Source organism: Hemitrygon akajei, chromosome 17 (genome assembly GCF_048418815.1).
Source record: "Hemitrygon akajei chromosome 17, sHemAka1.3, whole genome shotgun sequence".
Taxonomy (NCBI): domain Eukaryota; kingdom Metazoa; phylum Chordata; class Chondrichthyes; order Myliobatiformes; family Dasyatidae; genus Hemitrygon; species Hemitrygon akajei.
In genome coordinates, this window is record NC_133140.1 from 87,817,268 (window position 1) to 87,838,621 (window position 21,354).

General features: G+C 45.4%; 1 protein-coding gene across 4 annotated transcripts in view; it reads right to left on the reverse strand.

Annotated features, from left to right (window-relative positions):
• Nucleotides 1–17,721, reverse strand: part of LOC140740883 (BTB/POZ domain-containing protein kctd15) — a 94,994-nt gene extending 77,273 nt beyond the window's left edge. The window contains exon 1 of one of the 4 annotated variants that reach the window (XM_073070483.1): nucleotides 17,268–17,575. Coding sequence is in view for 1 of the 4 variants with exons in the window: in XM_073070484.1 (XP_072926585.1) it covers nucleotides 17,268–17,276 (9 nt within the window). In the remaining 3 variants the exon portion in view is untranslated. Of the gene's footprint in view, nucleotides 1–17,267; nucleotides 17,576–17,605 lie in introns of those variants that run through there. The other 3 variants (XM_073070482.1, XM_073070485.1, XM_073070484.1) reach the window with 3 other exon arrangements.
• Between the last annotated feature and the right edge of the window lie 3,633 nt (nucleotides 17,722–21,354).

Sequence of the window (21,354 nt, forward strand, 5' to 3'; positions counted from 1 at the left end):
CCACGCTCCCTTCTCACTGCTGCCATCAGGGACCCCAGCACCCAGGCCACGCTCTCTTCTCACTGCTGCTATCAGGGACCCCACCACCCAGGCCACGCTCCCTTCTCACTGCTGCCATCAGGGACCCCAGCACCCAGGCCACGCTCTCTTCTCACTGCTGCTATTAGGGACCCCACCACCCAGGCCATGCTCCCTTCTCACTGCTGCCATCAGGGACCCCAGCACCCAGGCCACGCTCCCTTCTCACTGCTGCCATCAGGGACCCCAGCACCCAGGCCACGCTCCCTGCTCACTGCTACCATCAGGGACCCCAGCACCCAGGCCACGCTCCCTGCTCACTGCTGCCATCAGGGACCCCAGCACCCAGGCCACGCTCCCTTCTCACTGCTGTCATCAGGGACCCCAGCACCCAGGCCACGCTCTCTGCTCACTGCTGTCATCAGAGACTCCAGCACCCAGGCCACGCTCCCTGCTCACTGCTGCCATCAGGGACCCCAGCACCCAGGCCACGCTCCCTTCTCACTGCTGCCATCAGGGACCCCAGCACCCAGGCCACGCTCCCTTCTCACTGCTGCCATCAGGGACCCCAGCACCCAGGCCATGCTCCCTGCTCACTGCTGCTATCAGGGACCCCAGCACCCAGGCCACGCTCCCTTCTCACTGCTGCCATCAGGGACCCCAGCACCCAGGCCACGCTCTCTGCTCACTGCTGCCATCTGCAGAAGCCTCAGGACCCACTCCACCAGGTTCAGGAATAGTTCTTACACCTCATCCATTAGGCTCTTGAACTTTGCTCGTCCCATCACTGAACTGTTCCTACAAGCTGTAGAATCACTTTCAAGTTCTCTTCATCTTATGTTTTCAATATTTATTGCTTATCTATTTATTATTATATTTCTCTTTGTATTTGCATAGTTTGTTGCATTTTGGTTGTTTGTCCCGTTGGATGAGGTCTTTCATTGATTTTATTGAGTTTCTTGTATTTTCTGTGTATGCCTGCAAGAAAACGAATCTCATGGTTCTATTTGGTGACATATACCGGTATGTGCTTTGATAATAAATTTACTTTGAAATTTGAGAATATGCAAGCTGAAATGAACGAAACAATAGAAGGGCAAAGAGGGTGGAATGAAGGAAGAGGGACCCTGATGAGATACTGCTTAATGAATGCAAAAGGAATATTTGGAGTAATTACATGCCAGTCAGTGTAACATCAGTGCTGGATGAAATGGAAGTGATGATGGAGTTGTTAAAGGAGGGTCCTGCCTATCTAAAAACTGATATTTTTGAGTGATAACAAGAAGTGTCAATGGACCTAGTGCATTTGATATGGTATGGAACACAGATTACAGCACAACAGGCCATTTTACCTTCTCTCTCACATTTCCCTCCTTACTTCTTTCGACCATCGCCCTATCTAAGAACCTCTTAAATGTCCCTAATGTACCTGCCTGTACCACTGCCCCAGCAAGATGTTCCAGGCACCCCCCCCCCCCCACCACTCTTTGTGCAAAAAACTCTGCCTTTGACATCCCTCCAGTCACCCCCGTATAACATCAAGAGATTCTACAGATGCTGGAAATCCAGAGCAACTCACACAAAATGTTGGAGGAACTCAGCAGGTCAGGCAGCTTCAATGGAAATGAATAAACAGTCAACATTTCAGACTGAGACCTTTCATTAGGACTGGAAAGGAAGGGGCAAGCTGCCAGAATAACAAGGTGGAAAGGGGAAGCAGGACTACTTAAAGGTGACAGGTGAAGCCAGGTGGGAAAGGTAAAGGGCTGAAGAAGAAGACACATTTCCCCTCCCCTTCTCTCTTCTTTTGTTCCCCACTCTGGCCTCATCTCTTCCCCTCACCACCTATCATCTCCCCCTGGTGCCCCCCCCCCCCCCGGCTCTCTAGGCCTCACCTATCACCTTCTAACCTGTCCTTTTCCCTCTTCCTTTTCAGTCCCGATGCAGGGTCCCAGCCCAAAATGTCAACTGTTTATTCCTCTCCATAGATGCTGCCTGACCTGCTGAGTTCCTCCAGCATTACCTTAGAATCGTCAGCCATTTCTGCCCTGGGAAAAAGGCACTGGCTGTCCACTCTATCCATGCCTCTTATCAGCTAAACACCTCTAACAATTTGCTCCTAAGAGAGAAAAAACCATAACTTGTTCAACCTACACTCATAAATCATGCTCTCTAATCCAGGCAGCATCCTGGTAAATTTCCTCTGTGCCCTCCCTAAAGCTTCCACATCCTTCCTATAATGAGAGCTGAGCACAATGTGTGGATTGTAGTAAAGCCTTTGAGCTATTACCACAATGGTTGGTTGAGAAAGTAAAAGCCAATGGATCCAGGGAAAAGTGTCAAGATTAAAAATTAGCTCAGTGGAAGAAAACAAAGGGTGTGTCTAATGAGAGTTTCAGTGGCTTGAAGTTGAATGCGGCAGGATTCTACAGGACTCAGTGAAAAGCGGTGACATTCAGTGAGCTAAGACTTTTCTCTTTGGAGTGAAGGTGGACGAGAGGTGACGATAGAGGTGTGCAAGATGATAAAAAGCATAGATAGAGTGGACAGCCAGTGACTTTTTCCCAGTGTAGAAATGTCTAATATGATGGGACATCATTTTAAGGTGTTTGGCGGAATGTATAGACGAGGGGGTGTTGTCAGAATTATAGAGAGTGGTGGTGATGGTGGCATTAAAGAGATTCTTGGATGATAGAAGATGGAGGGCTAGGTGAGAGGGAAGGGTTAGACTGATCTTGGGGTAGGTTAAAAGATCGGCACAACATCATGGTCCAAATGGCCTGTATTGTATTGTTCTATGTTCTATTCTTTAAGGTACAGGCAAATGATGAAGAACTTTCCTACGATTTCAAAGTTGGTAGTGTGTTTGAGCATGTGGAAGAAGATTTTCGCTGTACAGAAATATGAATGGTTTAGTTAGTGGTTAGCTTGTTAGACTAGTTTCTTTTTTTTCTAGTTTTGTTTGGGGTATAATTTTTTTTCTTCTTTTTCTGTTTTTTTTTCATATTGTTATACCTAGTTTTCTTGTCTTGTATATATTATGTTTGTATCATGTATGATTTCAGGAGACTTAATTTTTTTTATACCTATTGTTTATATATCCTTTTATGTTAACTTTTAATTTTGTAATCCCAATAATAATGTATTAATTATGTATCAATTTTTGTTATCTTAATATGTTGATATTAATAAAAAGATTGAAAAAGAAATATGAATAGAGTAGTTAAGATGGATATGAAAGTAGCAAAAGAAATTCAATCCAGAGAAATAGGAAGACAATAAAGGCAGGGAGTATGTGATGATTGGTAGTGAAGATGAAGAGCATCTTGGAGTACATCTCCATGAATCCCTGGAGATAGCTGGGCAGATTGATAAGAAGACATACAGAATATTGCCCTTACTGGCCAAGGCACAGTACGCCAACACCGGGAAACCATTCCAGAACAATAATATATACTAGTTAGATTATTTAGAAGATAATCTAAATAATTATCACTGGACCTTGCTAAGGAGGTGATAGCATTAGCCTGGCTATGGGTGAAAGAGAGAAAGAGGGCCTTGCTTGTGTTGTTCTGCTGAGGATTGTGAACATGCTACATTGGTTCCAGAATGTGAGGTGACAGCTTGCGGGCTGCCCTCAGCACAGTCTTACATGTGTTGGTTGTTAACGTAAATGACACATTTCACAGTGTGTTTTGATGCAAGTGGTAAATAAAATGAACCTGAATCTGAGGCTATTGTCAGTTATCAGGAGAAAGCTTGAAACAAAGGGGTGTAAAAGATAAATTAGTCCAGACGTGTGAAATTGTCAGAGGTCTAGACACAGTGATCAGGAAGTATCATTTTTTCTCAGCATAAAAGGCAACTACTGGAGAATATTGATTTAAATTAATTGCTAGAAGAGTTAAAGGAGCAATGAGGAAGATGGTTTCTGATCAACAAGTGATTGGATGTGGAAATCAGGCTGCAAACATATAAATAAAGTTCATTAGTGACTAGCTGAAGAGCCATGAATAAACCTAATGGTCACTTTGGCTGGCATGGGCATCAAAGCTCAAATGCAACGGAAATGTTTTACTGAAGTTCATATATGTCACATGTACATCCTTGAGATTCATTTTCTCATGGGCATTCACAGTAAATATTCAAATAAACTCAATGGGATCAATGAAAACCCACGTCCAACAGGACAGACAACAACCAATGTGCAAACTGCACAAATACAAAAGAGAAAATAAAAATAAATAAATAACCTCTAAATATCCAGACTGTGAGATGACAAGTCCTTGAAAACGAGTCCATAGCTTGTGGTGACAGTTGTAGTGTTTTTCTGTGCCTCCAAGAGTCAAAAGGCACTATAAGGCAGAGCACTTTGTGAGCATGGGTATGCAGCTGACTGGGGACAGATCGGGTAATGCAGCCTCCGGGAATACCAAACTGGAAAGTTTGAATCATTTGCTGAGTTCACGGTGAGAGGAAAAAGATGTTAGCCAAATCGGAGAAATTAAGATGATGGGAATAACAATGTATGCATGTATCTTGGAAAACTGTAAGAATAGTTGTGATCAACACACACACAAGATGCTGGAGGAACCCAGCAGGCCAGGCAGCATCTGTGGAAATGAATAAACGGTCAACGTTTCGGGCCAAGACACCTCATCAGGACTGGAAAGGAAGGGGAGGGATGCAGAATAAGAAGGTGCGGGGTGGGGGGGAAGGAGGAGAGGCTAGACGGTGATACGTGGGTGGAAGAGGAGGAGATGAAGGAGGAACTGTGAAGTGATAGGTGGAAAAGGCAAAGGGCTGAAGAAGGGATCTGATCTGATGGGAGAGGAGAGGGGACAATGGGAAGAAGGGAAAGAGGAGGCAGGGCGGCCCTTGAGGTGACAGGCAGGTGAGGAGGAGAGGTAAGAGGCCAGAATGGGAACAGAAGAGGGAAGTGGTGGTAAGATCACTGGAGGGAGAAATCGCTGTTCTGGCAGAATAGTTGTGATTTTGTTTGTTGGCAGCTGCTGAGCTGTTTCATTCTCATCAACAGCTGCAAGTGTCCACCTGAATGTTCAGAAAGCAGACTGAGTCTGACAGCCACAACTGCTCACTTGAATCCAGCTGTTACATTATAAAATACCCCAGTGAGAGAAAAGAACTCTTTGGAATCTTAAAGTTTAAAAAGGATGACACGTGTGAAACAAATAATGTAAGTGTTCTAATGAATAAAGACTGGCATTAAATTCCTTTCAGTGTGACCTATCTAGAATCCCCAAATCTAAAACCATAAGATATAGCAGTAGAATTAGGCCATTTGGCCCATCAAGTCTGTTCTGCCATTCCAACATGGCTGACTTATTATCCCTCTCAATCCCATTCTCTTACCTTCTTCCTGTAACATTTGACACCCTGACTAATCAAGCACCTATCAACCTCTACCTTAAAATATATTAATATAAATTCACCAATTCAAGGTTTTTTTAAAAATTGGTCCAAAGTGATCAGCATTAGACTCTCAACTTGTCTGAATGGGTGTAAAATCTCTCAATGAGCTCAATGCTTATGAAGACAAAGCAGACTCCCTAATTGATTTCTCATCCACACACTAAATATTAAGTTCTCCTGTCCCAGCACAGCACAAATGCAGTGAGGCATCATCTACAATATGCCCCACAGCTTCTTCAACTATATATTCCAACTCTGAGACCTCCACTATCTGGGGGATCTGCAAAAGCATGAGGACACTGTTTACTTCCAATTCATGCTCCTTTCAGATTGAAAATATCTCAACATCTCCTTCAACATCTCTGCATTGGGTGGTAAATTGGATTAGACATTGGATTTACAGGAGAAGCCAGAGAGTGATTATAAATGGTTGCCTCTCTGACTGGAGGGCTGTGACTAGTGGTGTGTTGCAGGGATCGGTGCTGGGTCCATTGTCGTTTGTTACCTACAGTATATCAATGATCTGGATGATAACATGGTTAACCGGATCAGCAAGTTTGCAGATGACACTAAGATTGGGGGCAAAGCAAACAGTGATGAAGACTATTGCAGTAGGATCTAGAGCAACTGGAAAAATAGACTGCAAAATAATAGATGGAATTTAATGCAGACAAGTGTGAGGTGTTGCACTTTGGGAGGATAAACCAGATTGGATTTACACGGTGAGTAGTAGGACACAGAGATGTGCGGTTGAACCAAGTGATCTGGCAATATAGATCCATAATTTCTTGTAAGTGGAATCACAGGTATACAGGGTTGTAAAGAGAGCTTTTGGCACACTGGCTTTCATAAATTTAAGTATTGAGTACTGGAGTTGGGATGCTATGTTGAAATTGTATAAGAGACCTAATTTGAAGTAGTGTCCAGTTTTCATTACCTACCTACAGGAAGGATATCAATAAGATCGAAACAGTGCAGTGAAGAGTTACAAGGACATTGCCAGTACTTGAGAACCCAAGTTATAGGAAAAGGTTGAATAGGTTGCATTTAATCCCTAAAGCAGGGTCTCCCAACCTTTTCTATGCCATGGACACCTACCATTAACCGAGGGGTCTATGCACTCCAGGTTGGGAACTCCTGCTCTAAAGCATTGGAGAATGAACTTTGAACTTTGAATGAGGGGCGATTTGATAGAGGTATACAAAATTATGAGGGTATAGATAGGGTAAATGCAAGCAGGCTATTCCCACTGAGGTTAGATGACTAGAACTAGAGGTCATTGGTTAAGGGTGAAAGGTGAAATGTTTAAGGGGAACATGAGCGGACACTTCTCTCAGAGAGTGGGACGAGTTGCCAGCAGAAATGGTGGATGAGGGTTTGATTACAACACTTACGAGAAATTTGGATAGGTAGGTGGATGCCAGGGAAATGGAGGGCTATGGTCCAGGTGTAGATCAATGGGACGAGGCAGATTAATAGTTTGGCACAGAATAGATGGGCTGAAGGACCGGTTTCTGTGATGTAATAGTCTATTACTCTAAAATCTTGGAACTTTCTGTGTATCAACACTCTGAAAGCCCACTGTAGTGGGGATGCAGATGCTGAGTTGTGTCACTGGAATTTCCCTGCTAACAAGTACAGTCTTGCTGGGACACTATGCTGCTGTGCCCATGAGCCAAGCAAAAGTATATCCCTACACTTGTTATTCGAAACATAATGCAATGTGTAAGATGCTGTGGTACTCACTGCTCGTGCAGCATTTCTGCCATGATGCAGCTCATTGTAATTCAGAAACTATTGACCAATTTCCTCAGCCAGTGAATGGACTTCAAAATGAAATGATATTTCTCTGGGATGCCCGTCTCTCGTCTCAGCACATTGGGGAAAAGCACGATACAAACCAAAAGTTAATTGTACTCAGGTCTGAAACAGAGAAGTCAGCAGGCGGGTGGTGAAGGGCCTGAAATATACTGTCCTCATTGTCCCAGCAAAACTGCATCTCTTCACACTACAGCATCATAGGCACTTACAGTGCTTCCGACCTCAGTGCCCTCGCATGCAAAGTCAGACTGGGCGGATGAGATTGAGGGGGTTCTGCCACGCTCCACGGAGAGAGAAGGGCACAACAAAGCACAGTCATCCACTGTCACCAAGCAAGTCCTCAGCTGTGACAACTATTCATACCACCCGACACGGACTTGTGAGGTCGAGAGAGTGGAATTGCCCAGTGCAATGGCTTTTCCACTTTAAAAACTCTCCCGCACAGGTTTCCTGTCATTGTCAGATATGACAGACAACCACTCAGATGCAGCTCCTGAAGATGTTGATTCTCCCCGTGAACCAGGTGTTCTGATAACGTCCAACATAATATAGGGTGGCATAGTGATTCCACAGATCGAGCCACTGCCTCCCAGGTTCAATCCTGAGCTCTGGAGCTGTCTGTATACAGTTTGCACTTTTCCCCGGCTGTACTGTTTCCTCCCACATACGAAGGTCATGTGGGTTGGTAGGTTAACTGCTCTTAGTGTGTGGGGGAGTGGCAAAATCCACAAGGAGTTGATGAGAGTGTCATTAGAATGGGATTAAAATAGGATAATGTCAATGGCTGGTTGATGGATCAGCATAGACTTGGTGGGCTGAAGGGCCTGATTTCCTTTTGTATAACACTAGGACTCTAAAAGCAAATCCTGACTCATGGCAAAAACAACACATCAAAAGTATTATAACATTAATCTCAGCTTCTCAAAGAAAGCGCAGCCCAATGGGTTCCTGTGTGTCCAGTTGGCTGGTTTAATATCAAAGTTCACAGTAAATTTTATTATCAAAGTACATATATGTTGCTATATACATTCTTGAGATTAATTTTTTTGCAGGAATTTACTATAAATGCAAAGAAACACAATAGAATCAATGAAAGACCACTCACAACAAAACGGACAAACAACCGATGTTCAAACAACAACAAACTATGTAAAGACAAAAAGCAATAAGTATTGAGACAGGAGTTGTAGAGTCCTTGAAAGTGAGTCCATAGGTTCAGTATTGGAAACACAAAATACTCTGCAGATGCTGGAGTCAAAGCAACATGCACAACACGCTGTAGGAACTCAGCAGGTCGGGCAGCATCCATGGAAACGCTGACTGTTAGTTCGCACGGATGATGCCCGACCTGCTGAGTTCCTACAGCGTGTTGTGCGCGTTGGTTCAGTATGGGGTTGAGTGAAGTTGTTCCTGATTGGTGAGGGGGAATAACTTTCCAGACCTGGCGGTGTGGGTCCTGATGCTCCTGTCCCTCCTTCCTGGTGGCAGCAGCAAGAAGAGAGCTTGGCCTGGATGGTGGCCATACAATGTAACACGCTCTTTCCAAACACAGAACGCCTTTCATTGCTTCACACCACCATTCGCACCACACCCAATGACTTTTCTCCAAATTGTGTGGAATTTACAACAGAGAAAAAAGCCCTTTGGCCTAGAAGGTTTCTTATTGGAGTTTATGCTCTTCATAAGCCTCCTGCTTCATCTCTTCCCACCAGCATAATCTTCTATTCCATTACCCTGAGGTGTTTAGCCAGATTCCTTGAGTTGGGATTTGCTTTAATCACTCCCTATGGGAGTGAGTTCCACATTATCACCGCTGTCTGGGGAAAGAGATTTCTCTGTCTTAATTTATTAATATTACCTTATAACATTGGACAAGGTGCATAGAAACCAATCCACCACACCCACCGGAACGTTAAGCTATGCAGGGGCATGGAGATACGGTCCTGGATCCTGGTTGACACTGTGAGTACCAGCTGGTGCATCACCTGCTATTATGGACCTAGGCTAAGGAGGTGTTAAGTTGGCTAGGTCACTGACTCAAAGAGTAGGTGGGCAGATGTTAGTTGAAGACAGTCAGGAGTTCAGAAAGCCTCAGAGATAGGATGGTACAATGGTTCTATGGTATCCTTTTTGATGGATCTTTTCTGTAGAGAATTATCATTTATACAAAGCTTAAGCTAACATCTAAACATCAGCAAAATAGACACTGATTTCTGGGGTGAGGTTACTAATTGATATTATGAGGGAAATTACTAAAATTTGTAGAAAAATAGTCTGAGTAAGACAGGGAGCCAGGGAAGATATTCCACCTCAGTGGGTTCTGAAGTGGCCAATGAGACCAATGTGGGAACATAGAATCTTAAAGACATCGTTCGAAGTTCATACAACCCTGGGATTTATTTTCTCGTGACTATTCACAGTAAATTTTTAAAAAAGTAATGCAAAATAAACAGTTAAGCAATAAATATCAAGAACATAGATGAAGTGTCCTTGAAAGTGAGTCCATAGGTTGTGGAAACAGTTCAGTGTTGCAGGTGAATGACCCTTTGGTTCAAGAGCCTGATGGTTGAGGGCTAATAATGTTCCTGAACCAGGTGGTGTGAGTCCTGAGGCTCCTGTATCTCATTCCTGATGACAGCAGTGAGTAGAGAGCATGGCCTGGATGGAGTGGGCCCTTAACCATGGGTGCTGCTTTCCTGCGACAGCGCTCCAAATAGATGTGGTCAGTGGAGAGAAGGATTTTACCCGTGCTGGGTCAAAGTAACTTCTACAGAAGGAGTGGGTACTGCCTGACAGGATGGGTAGGTTGATACCTTCTTCCTCTCTTTCTGGGGGATTCTAATAAATACATGCCTCTCAATAATATTCCCAAATCCCCTACTCCACTTTGAGCAATCATACGCCAGAGGTTCCCAGGGGTCAGTGTGGATATTGTACTTTCAAGAAAGGAGTTGAAGACATCCTTGAATCTTTTTCTCTGTCTGAATGGATATCTTTTCCAAAAGCGGAACTCTGAACAGAATAACACACACAAAGTGCTGGAGGAACTCAGCAGCTCAGGCAGCATCTATGCAGTGGAATAAATGTTGACGCTTTGGGCCAAGAACCTTCATCAGGACTGGCAAGGAAAAGGGAAGATGTGAGAATAAGATGGGGATGGGGGAAAGGAATACAAGCTAGAAGGTGATAGGTGAAGCTGGGTGGGAGGCTGGCAGGTGATAAGTGGAAAAGGTGAAGGGCTGGAGAAGGAGGAACCTGATAGGAGAGGAGAATGGATCATAGAAGGAGGGGATCGGGGATAGGTGAGGAGAAGAGGAAAGAGGTCAGACTGGGGAAATGAAGAGGAGGGAACACGCAGAAATTCTGCTTCAGAACTCTTCTGTTAAGGGTGTGAAAAGCTGACTAAGTGTAACTAGCATATCAGAATGAAGGTGCAGGAAGAAAGAAGCGAATGCAGCGGCAGTGGCAAATAATAAACACCTGGCCACGTTGGGGCTGAAAGAAGCAGCTTTTTAATAAACCATTGCTGGCTTACAGAATTGGAAAGATTAATGGGCAACAGATAGATATAACACAAACAAGAGATGGATGGGGAAAGTGAGATGCAGACATGGAGATGAGTAGTCATAAAAATAGCTAAGGAATTAAACAGAAGATAGTAATGATAGGTAGGCAGGCGTACCAGTCTGTAAGCGTAATCTTAAAGGTAATCTTAACAGACCATCTAATAAACAGATTTAACAAATAATCTTGGAACTAATAAGATTATCTAGCAATTCAGGTATCATAATTTGGTGAATAATATAACAAATAATAGCCATGGAATATTAATGCACAGGAAGAGGCCATTTGTCCCAACATGCCCATACTGACCAAGGTGCCTTCCTGAGCTGGCATCATTTGCCCCAACATGCCCGTCCTGATCAAGGTGCCTTCCTGAGCTGGCATCATTTGCCCCAACATGCCCGTCCTGATCAAGGTGCCTTCCTGAGCTGGCATCATTTGCCCCAACGTGCCCATCCTGATCAAGGTGCCTTCCTGAGCTGGCATCATTTGCCCCAACGTGCCCGTCCTGATCAAGGTGCCTTCCTGAGCTGGCATCATTTGCCCCAACGTGCCCATCCTGATCAAGGTGCCTTCCTGAGCTGGCATCATTTGCCCCAACATGCCCATCCTGACCAAGGTGCCTTCCTGAGCTGGCATCATTTGCCTGCACTTAGCCCATGCATTCTACAACCTCCCAATCCATAAGCCTGTTCAAAAGTTGTAAGAATCCCCACGTCTCTAACTTCCTTCGGCAGTTCCATTCACAGATCCACCAGCCTATGTGAAAAACTTGCCTCTCAGGTCTCCTATTGTACCCCTTTCTCTGAAACCTGTGGCCTCCAGTTTCAGACTCCCTTACCCTGGGAAAAAGACTGTGACCATCTGTGTGTTTCATCATTTTATAAACATCTATCAAGTCACCCCCTGACCTCCTCCTCCTCCTTCTTCCAAAGCCCACCACCCCTCCTAGGGCCAGAGTCCCTGGTCCTGGGCCGAAGGTGGATTGGCCCTGTGGCTTCTGATTTCACTGCACGACTTTGTAAGTCCTCTCGGCACAGATTCTTCCTCTCCCAGGAATAAGGTCTTTGGAGCTTCTGTTGGTGTTTCTGTAGCTCTGGGATTCTACGGGATGGTGTTGCTACCCCTTGCCCAACCCGCTTCACTGTGCAGCCAGGCTTGAGTTCAGCCTCCATCGCTCCAGCCTGACCACCCCCTCCTTGTAAATCAAGCCCCCTAGTTTCAGCAACATCCTTGTGAACCTTTTCTGTATTTTTTCAGCTTAATCATACCCTTCCTGTACTATAAATACAGAATTATATTGATGTGTGATATTCACTCAGTGGCCACTTAATCAGGTACACCTCGTTAATGCAAATAACTAATCAGCCAATTACGAGGCAGCAACTCAATGCATCAAAGTGTGCAGACATGGTCAAAGGTTCAGTTGTTGTTCAGACTGAACATCAGAAGGGCTGATGCATCAAATGTGAGCTGAGAGACTTTGACTGTGGAATGGTTGTTGTTGCCAGTCAGGGTGGTTTGAGTATCCCAGAAACTGCTGATCTCCTGGGACTTTCGCAAACAACAGTCTCTAAGAGTTTACAGAGAATGATGTGAAAAACAAAAAACCTCCAGTGAGCGGCTGTTCTGTGGGCGAATACACCTTGTTAATGAGAGGTCAGAGGAGAATGGCTGGACGGTTCAAGCTGACAGGAAGGTGACAGTAACTCAAGTAACCACACATTACACCAGTGGTGTGCAGAAGAGCATCTCTGAATGAACAACACATCGAACCTTGAAGTAGATGGGCTACAGCAGTAGCAGACCATGAACATACACTCAGCGGCAACTTCATTAGGTACAGGCAGTACCTAATAAAGTAACTACTGTGTGTAGATCTCAAAATTTTGAAACCAAACTATCACTTTTAAAGTGTGAGCTGTCCTGTACAATACAACAGACAATTGACTGAAAGTAAGCTCTTACCAACAGGAATACAATGTTTACTGTGATAATGACTGATTGATAAATGCTGTATACAAGCATTTGGTAGCCAGCCTCCAAGCTACTTATTCACTGAGATGGACAACATAAAGGGCCTAACTCTTAACACCTGCAAAATAATAAACACAAGAGATTCTGCAGATGCTGGAAATGCAGAGCAACACACACAAGATGCTGCAGGAACTCAGCAGGTCAGGCAGCATCTATGGAAATGAATGTACAGTTGATGTTTCTGACCGAGACCCTTCATCAGGACTGGAAAGGAAAGGGGAGATGTCAGCATAAGAAGATGGGGATTGGGGGGGGGGTTGGTAAAGGGCTACCTAGAAGGTGATAGGTGAAACCAGATGGGTGGAAAAGGTAAAGAGCTGGAGAAGGAGGAATCTGATCAGAGAGAAGAGTAGACCATAGGAGAAAGGGAAGGAGGGGCACCTGGGAGGTGATAGGCAGGTGAGGAGAGGTAATAGGCCGGAGTGGGGAATAGAAGAGAGAAGCGGGAGTGAAAAAATATTTCACTGTAAGGAGAAATCAATATCCATGCCAGCAGGTAGAAGGCTAGTGAGATGGAATATGAGGCAAGGACTCGTCACAGCACAAGGGGAGGCCATGGACCAATGCATTGGATTGGGAATGGGAACAGGAATTAAAATGATTGGCCACTGAGAAATTCTACTTTGGGTGGATGGAGCGGAGGTGCTTGACAAAGCAGTTCCCCAATTTACAATGGCTTCACCAATGTAGAGGGAGCACCAGATACAATAGACAAACCCAACAGATTCACAGGAGATGTGTTGCCTCACCTGGAAGGACTGTTTGGGGCCCCGACTGGAAGTGAGGGAGGTGGTGAATGGGCAGGTGTAGCACTTTGACCTCTTGCAGGGATAAGTGCCAGGAGGAAGATTAGAGGGGAGGGATGAATGGACAGGGGATTCATGAAGGAAGCAATCCTTGCAGAAAGCAAGGAGTTGGGGGAGTTAAAGATGTGTTTGGTGGTAGGAGAATAATGGGTTGGGTGTGAAGACTCATGAGGTGCTAGGTTCGGACAAGGGGAACTCTATCACTGTTAAGACAGTGGGAAGATGGGGAGATTGCAGATGTCCTGGAAATGGAGGAGATGTGGGTGATGGCAGTATCAATGGTGGAGGAATTTGAAGAAGGAGGACATCTCTGATGTCCTGGAAAGGAAAGCCTCATCCTGGGAACAGACGCAGTGGAGACGAAGGACAGTATTGTATAGGTCAGTGATTAGACCTTTGAAAACATGGCTCAGCCTTCCATTTCTCTGGAGCTGCTTCTCAGTGTTGGCAAGCACCAATGATGAAATTCATCATAACCTTTAGTGTGCCAGCCTTGGGCTACCTGGGCAAAACAAAGTTCAAAGATGCATGAAGCTCACCATCCACCAACAGTGGCAAATTGCATCCTCTTGTACACTTCTCAGGTGTAGATTACCTGTGCCAGGTATCTCAAAATACTGGCAGGATATCACTAAGATTTATCTGATTATTCTTCCAAATTCAGGTTTTTATTCCAGCTAAGATACTCAGCAATGAGGCTCTCACTTTGTTCGATTGGCTCTACTGCACAGGCCATGTTGTTCATACGTCCAATATCAGCCTTTCTACTCTGACCTGTCACTGAGAGAAACCAGCAGGTGATCAGAGGATGCCCTCAAACCTCCCCTGCCTCCCCCCCCCCCACCAGAAGTGGAGAATCTTCCCCACTAACACATAGGAATCCCTAACCAATGGTCGCTCAATAAGGGAAGAAAGCACTCAGGAAGGGGTTGAGAATGTTAATGCAGAAGCACAATGAATCCCATTCCATCAACAATTCACTCCCGCTCTTTTTGTGGATTCTGCATCCATCTTATCAAGTCATCCATGAAACCAACGGACAGGCGAGAACATCCTAGCACATCGGAATAACTCTCTGACTCATCTTTGAAACACACACCTGAGAGAACAGAAGTCTAATGACGCATTTAAACGATACCTTCAAGAGTACAACACTCCCTCAACAGATCTCTGTATAATTAGCTTTGTGATCTCATCTCTAATGTGGGGCTCAGACACAGAGTCTTTCATCCACTGGAGATACAGAATTATACAGCACAGATGCAGCCTCTTCAGGGCCTGTGCACTGACTGAACTAAGGACGACACATCACAAGTAAGAGAAGCTCTGTAAATACCGGAAATCTGAACAACACACACAAAATGTCGGAAGAACTCAGCAGGCCAGACAGCGTCTATGGAGGCTGTTTCAGGCCAAGACCCTCATTAGGTTACCATCATGCTACTGAGTAGATTATGAGGGTAACATGTTGGATAATTATCTACTTGGAGCTGTTGAAACAGACCATTCGGCCTAATTGGGTACATGTCTGAATGGTGTTCCACCTGAGACTCCTAACACTTTTCGTTATCTAACCCTCAAACACATCTTTCTTTTTGCAACACACACAAAATGCTGGAGGAACTCAGCAGGCCAGGCAGCATCTACGGAGAGGAACATGCAGTTAACGCTTCTGGCCAAGATCCGTCATCAGGACTGGAAAGGAGGGGGAAGATGTCAGAATAAAGTGAGGGGAGGGAAATGAGGACAAGCTAGAAGGTGATAGGTGAAGCCAGGTGGGTGGGGAAGAGGGGGGTGAAGTAAAAAGCTGGGAGGTGATGTGGAAAAGGCAAAGGGTTGGAGAAGGAACCTGATAGGAGAGGAGAGTGGACCACAGGAGAAAGGGAGGGAGAAGGGGCACAGGGGGAGGTGATAGGCAGGTCAGGAGAAGAGGTCAGAGGAGAAGAGTGGGGAACAGAAGAAGGAAAAGGGGAAAATACCAAATTTTGGAGAAATTGATGTTCATGCCATCAGGTTGGAGGCTACCCCGACAGAATATGAGGAGCTGATCCTCCAACCTGAGAGTGGCCTCATCGTGGAGGAAGAGGGGGCCATGGACCAACATGTCTGAATGGGAATGGGGATTAGAATTGAAATGGTTGGCCACTGGGAAATTCCACTTTTTCAATCTCTTTCTCCTTGGTTTCCCATACCTACACTCTTGTGCATTTCAGGCATTCACATCGTTCCTGGTCTTGCTCACTCGTGTGTGCATCCAGCTTTCCCACCTCCACTCTTTAACTCCCCCTCTCATTGTGGGACAACTTTTACATTCCCACTCCCCACCCGATGAAGAACTTTTCTTGACTTCCCCATTGAATTTATGAAGATTTTCTTTTTTTTGTGTGGTCTCCGGTTTTGGTCGTGTGCATGTGGAAGCCGCTCTGTTTCTCATTTATCACATAGATGCATTTTAGACAAAAGAACATTGGCCTGTTCAGCCTTTTGATAATACCTCCAGTTCTGGAACGAATCCAGTAAATGTTTTTGCTGCTTTTCCATAACTCTGCGTCCTTTTTTATAAGGAGAATGCCAGAAATACTCCCAGCACTCTGGGTGTGAGTAACCAATATTCCATGCAAGTTACACAGGAGTCCTATTTCTCCCTGATAGGAACTAAACTGGGCAATGCTTGTTCCATTCCGCCGTCTACTAACCCGCCTCTACTTTCAGTGACAGTCCGACAAACAACGGAAAATCTGATGCGCAGATACGCAGTCTCTTTCACGGTGGGTTAGATCTGTGGAGATTGGGCTGAGACGGTGGGCTCCCGCTCTGAACGCGGCTTCCAGCGAGCAGTGGAGCGGAGCCACTCGGATGACCTGCGGGAAACTGCGCTCAGCTTACAGGCCGTCTGTGGCTTTCATTTCCCCAGTTATTCCAGCTGCAGAAGCTCCGGGAACTTGGATTTAACTTCGCCAGATTCCCGTTCATTCATTCAAACTTTAAACAAATCAACATTCCCGAAATCCCATGCTAAACTTGTGTTTTACCCCTGAACATTGTCATTAAAACTCAGCCGATACCTTCACAAAACCCAGCGACAACATTAATAAATTCAGCCAAGAGGAGACTAAAGTACTGGGAGTTCCCAGGAAGAGATGATACGCTCCGCTCCGTGAGCGGTGACCTCGGCGCCTGAGCTACCGAGACCTCTGCTATCAAAAAATCGACTCAGAAAGGGGTGACGAATAAACGGGAGCGTGGACGGGACCTGGGGCCGAGGGGGAGCCGCACACCGGGAGGGCGGAGGCTGAACACCGGGTAACGAAAGTCGTCGGACACCGGGAGAGGGAGCTCCCGGAGAGGGTGTGGGCGAGGAGAGACCGGCTCCGGGAGAGAGAATACGCGGGCACCGTGAGCGCGAACCGGCGACTCGGCACCGGACCGACAGCGGGATCGGGACGGGAAAACGGGAACCGGAGCAACACAACAACACTACCAAAGTATCAACAACCGAGACGTAGCAAGTTGCGTTTTAACTGACAATGAATTAACAAAAGACACCGGGATTGCTCTGAAACTAGGTTACACGCCGGCGAATCTTACCGTGAACATCAATCTCTTCTCTTCCCTTTTCCCCAAACAACATTCGATGAAAATTCGGGGGGATTTCTCTCTCGTCTCCCTTCTCTCTCCCTCTCTCTCTGGCCAGCTTGTTTCTGTGTTAAAAGCAGATCGGGATCTGTTGCAGAATAAGAGAGAGAGAGAGAGAGAGAGAGAGCGAGAGAGAGAGCAAAAACCAATAATCAGTCTCTAAATAACACAGGGAGGCGAAGGAGGAAAAAGCTGAATTGTGCCCCTGGGCTGTTACACAGCCTCCGGCCAGGGACTATGCTCCGATTAAATCGCTCTCTGGCTCATTTCGAAATATTTTTCTCTCCTACCGAACTGATGCGAACCAGTCTCGTCAGAGCCCTCGGTGATAGGATTATTCTTTTTTTTGCTCCTTTCTGTTGCTAACGGTTCAATTTCTCAGTCCCCGATTCGGTGCCCTCCTCTACCCGGGATAACGGTTTTAATCAGATGTTCTGTCACATCTCAAAATACATTTGGCAACCCCCTCCCACCCCCCCCCGTCCCCAAAAAAATAGAGCTGATTTTAATCATTGTCATTGCTTCTGATGTAATCTTCCCCCAGGCATTCTCAACCAGGCATAAATTTTCAGTTCTGAGGAAAATAAGTAACACAGAACACGTTTGCCGCGATCTTTACCCAGCCTGATTAACAGAAATAGTGGGGGGACTTGTTGATGAAAAGGTGCCTGGTAAAATTCTATCTGCATTTTTAAACAGACTCGTGTGTGTGTGTGTGTGTGTGTTTTTCTGCATTTTCCTAATGTCTCCCAATGCCAAATTTCCTGCCGGCCATTAAATCCCAATGACGTGAATCCCCATGCATTCTTCTATTGTAAAAAGCGCCCTCGCAACTTGCCTCTGGCGTAAAGCGCCATTTCAATTATAGCTCCGTGTCTGGCGCTAACATTTCTCAGGGAGCTCCGCCGGCCATTGGCCTCAATTGCTTTTGTTTCTTTAAAAAAAAACTACATATAAATATTTTCCTGTACCCACTCTATTTTTTCATAGATTGTTATAAAAAATGTTTCATAATTGGTTCGTTTTCGATTTTATTTGACAAAAAAACTTTCCCTCCCACTCTGCAGTTCATTGTAATAACTTTGCATCCGAGGTAATGACATTGCAATTTGTTTTTTTTACACAATAAGCCTTCTATTCTCTCAATGAAGCTGTTATTGTCGTGCTGTTTGAAGGAGTAATTTCGCTCCCACCTCTTTCTGGCGCGGATTGTGAAGTGGAACGAGTAGTTCTGGAGTTACGCTCCACGGTTACCTGCAGCTCAAATTCCTGGACTTTCTTTTATCCTCTTTCACTATGATTTGAAAATTGATCTCTGGCGCCAACTAGCGACACTCTTAAGTAAGTGTGGCTTTTAGCTGGAATGTTTCGGTTCGACAATGTTAAAACGCCACAAAATACACTTGCGGATGGAATCACTTTAGAAAATTCCTAAAATTAACATAATATCCGCAGTTTTCTTGAGATTCATCCAATATAATAATTAAAAGAGAGATAAACAGCGACGTCATCAGATTTCTGAATGAAAAGTGAATCCATGTATGCTACTCCACTATTTTTCCTGTTCTTACACTACTTATTTTTTATATATACTTATTGTAATTTATAGACTTTTGATTATGTTTCACAATGTACTGCTGCCACAAAAACAACAAATTTCACAACATATGCTGGTGATATTAAATCTGATTCTGATGGTGATTCTGAAGTCTGGAACAACACACGCAAAATGCTGGAGGAACTCAGCAGGTCAGGCAGCATCTATGGAAATAAATAAATAGTTCACATTTCAGACCGAGACCCTTCTTCACTCCTTCCCCAATCTCCACCGTCTTATTCTGGCATCTTCCCCCTCCTTCCCAGTCCTGATGAACAGTCTCGGCCCAAAACGTCAACTGTTTATTCCTCTCCATAGATGCTGTCTGACCTGCTGAGTTCCTCCAACATTTTGTGTGTTGCTGTGGATTTCCAAATTCGGCAGAATCCTCTGTGTTCGTATAGTCTGGACAGAGATTTGCAGAAACAAGAGAAAATCTGCAGATGCTGGAAATCTGAGCAACACACACAAACTGCTGGAGGAACGCAGCAGGCCAGGCAGCATCTATGGAGAGGAATAAACCGTTCTGCGACTGGCTATATCGGTATATACAGGCAACACACACAAACTGCTGGAGGAACGCAGCAGGCCAGGCAGCATCTATGGAGAGGAATAAACCGTTCTGCGACTGGCTATATCAGTATATACAGGCAACACACACAAACTGCTGGAGGAACGCAGCAGGCCAGGCAGCATCTATGGAGAGGAATAAACCGTTCTGCGACTGGCTATATCAGTATATACAGGCAACACACACAAACTGCTGGAGGAACGCAGCAGGCCAGGCAGCATCTATGGAAAAAGGTACAGTTGACGTTTCGGCCCAAAACCAATTTCCATAGATGTTGCCTGGCCTGCTGAGTTCAGGGATCAGCAGTGGAAAGGGTGAGCAGTTTCAAGCTCCTAGATGTCAACATCTCTGGGCCCAACACACTGATGCAATCACAAAGAAGGCATGTCAGCAGCAACATTTCATTAGGAGCTTGAGGAGGTTTGGTAAGTCACCAAAGACTCCAGCAAGTTTCTACAGATGCACCACGGAGCATTCTGAATGGATTCGTCACCATGTGGTCTGGAGGAAAAGGATCAGAAAAGCTACAGAAAGTTGTAAACTCAGCCAGCTTCATCATGGGCATAGGCCCCTAGCATCAAGATTTATCATTAAAAGGCAATTCCTCAAAAAGGTGGCATCCATCATTAAAGACCCCCATCACCCAGGATGTGCCCTCTTCTCAGTGTTATCATCAGGGAGGAGGTTCAGGAGCCCGAGGACACACTCAGCTTCAGCTTCCTCCCCTCTGCCTTCTAAATGGACTATGAACCCATAAACACTACCTCATTTTTATTCACTCTCTTTTGCTCTACCTAACTTAATTTTATATACATTTTTATTGTAATTTATAGTTTTTATTGTTATGTATTGCAATGTACTGCTGATGCAAAACAACAGATTTCACATCAAATGCCAATGACATTAAACCTGTTCTGATTCCATTGCCAGTTATCATTAAAAGATGATGATTCACTGGGATCATTTGGAAATAGCTGAGTGCCCTACCATTTACACAAAATGCTGGAGGAACTCAGCAGGCCAGACAGCATCTATGGAAACGAATACAGTTGATGTTACAGTCCGAGGCCCTTCATCGAGACTGGATAACACAAGATGAGAAGTTAGGATAAGAAGGTGAGGAGGGGAGGGAGAGCCACAAAGTGACAGGTGACTCTGGGAAGGGGTTGATCGGTGAAAGAGATACAGGGCTGGAGAAGAGGGAGTCTGAGAGGAGAGGACGGAATGCCATGGAGGAGCACCAGAGGGAAGTGATGGGCAGGTTTGGAGAATAAAGAGAGGGAAATTTTGAAGGGGAGGGCATTACTGGAAGTTGGAGAAATTGACATTCATGTCATCAGGTTGGAGGCTTACCGAGTCTAGGATCAGAATACAAGGACGTCTCTTCAGAATGGGTGGCAACTGGGAGATCCTGTCTGTTGTGGCGGACGGAGCGTAGGTGCTCAACAAAGTGGTCCCCCAATCTGCGTTGGGTTTCACCGATGTAGAGGAGGCTGCACCGGATGCAATAGATGACCCCAACAGATTCACAAGTGAAGTGTTGCCTCACCTGGAAGGACTGTTTGGGGCCCTGAATGGTGGCAAGAGAGGAGGTGTAGGGACAGGTGTAGCACTTACGCTTGCAGGGATAAGTGCCAGGTGGGAGTTCTGTGGGGAGGGACGTGTGGACCAGGCAGTTGCGAAGGGAACGATCCCTGTGAAAAGCAGAGAGGGGTAGAGAGGGAAAGATGTCCTTGGTGGTGGGGTCCTGTTGAAGGTGGCGGAAGTTGCGGAGGATAATATGCTGGATCCAGAGGCTGGTGGGGTGGTAAGTGAGGACAAGGGGGTCACAGTCCCTTAGATTCCTTCTTCACCTCTCCTGCCTATCCTCT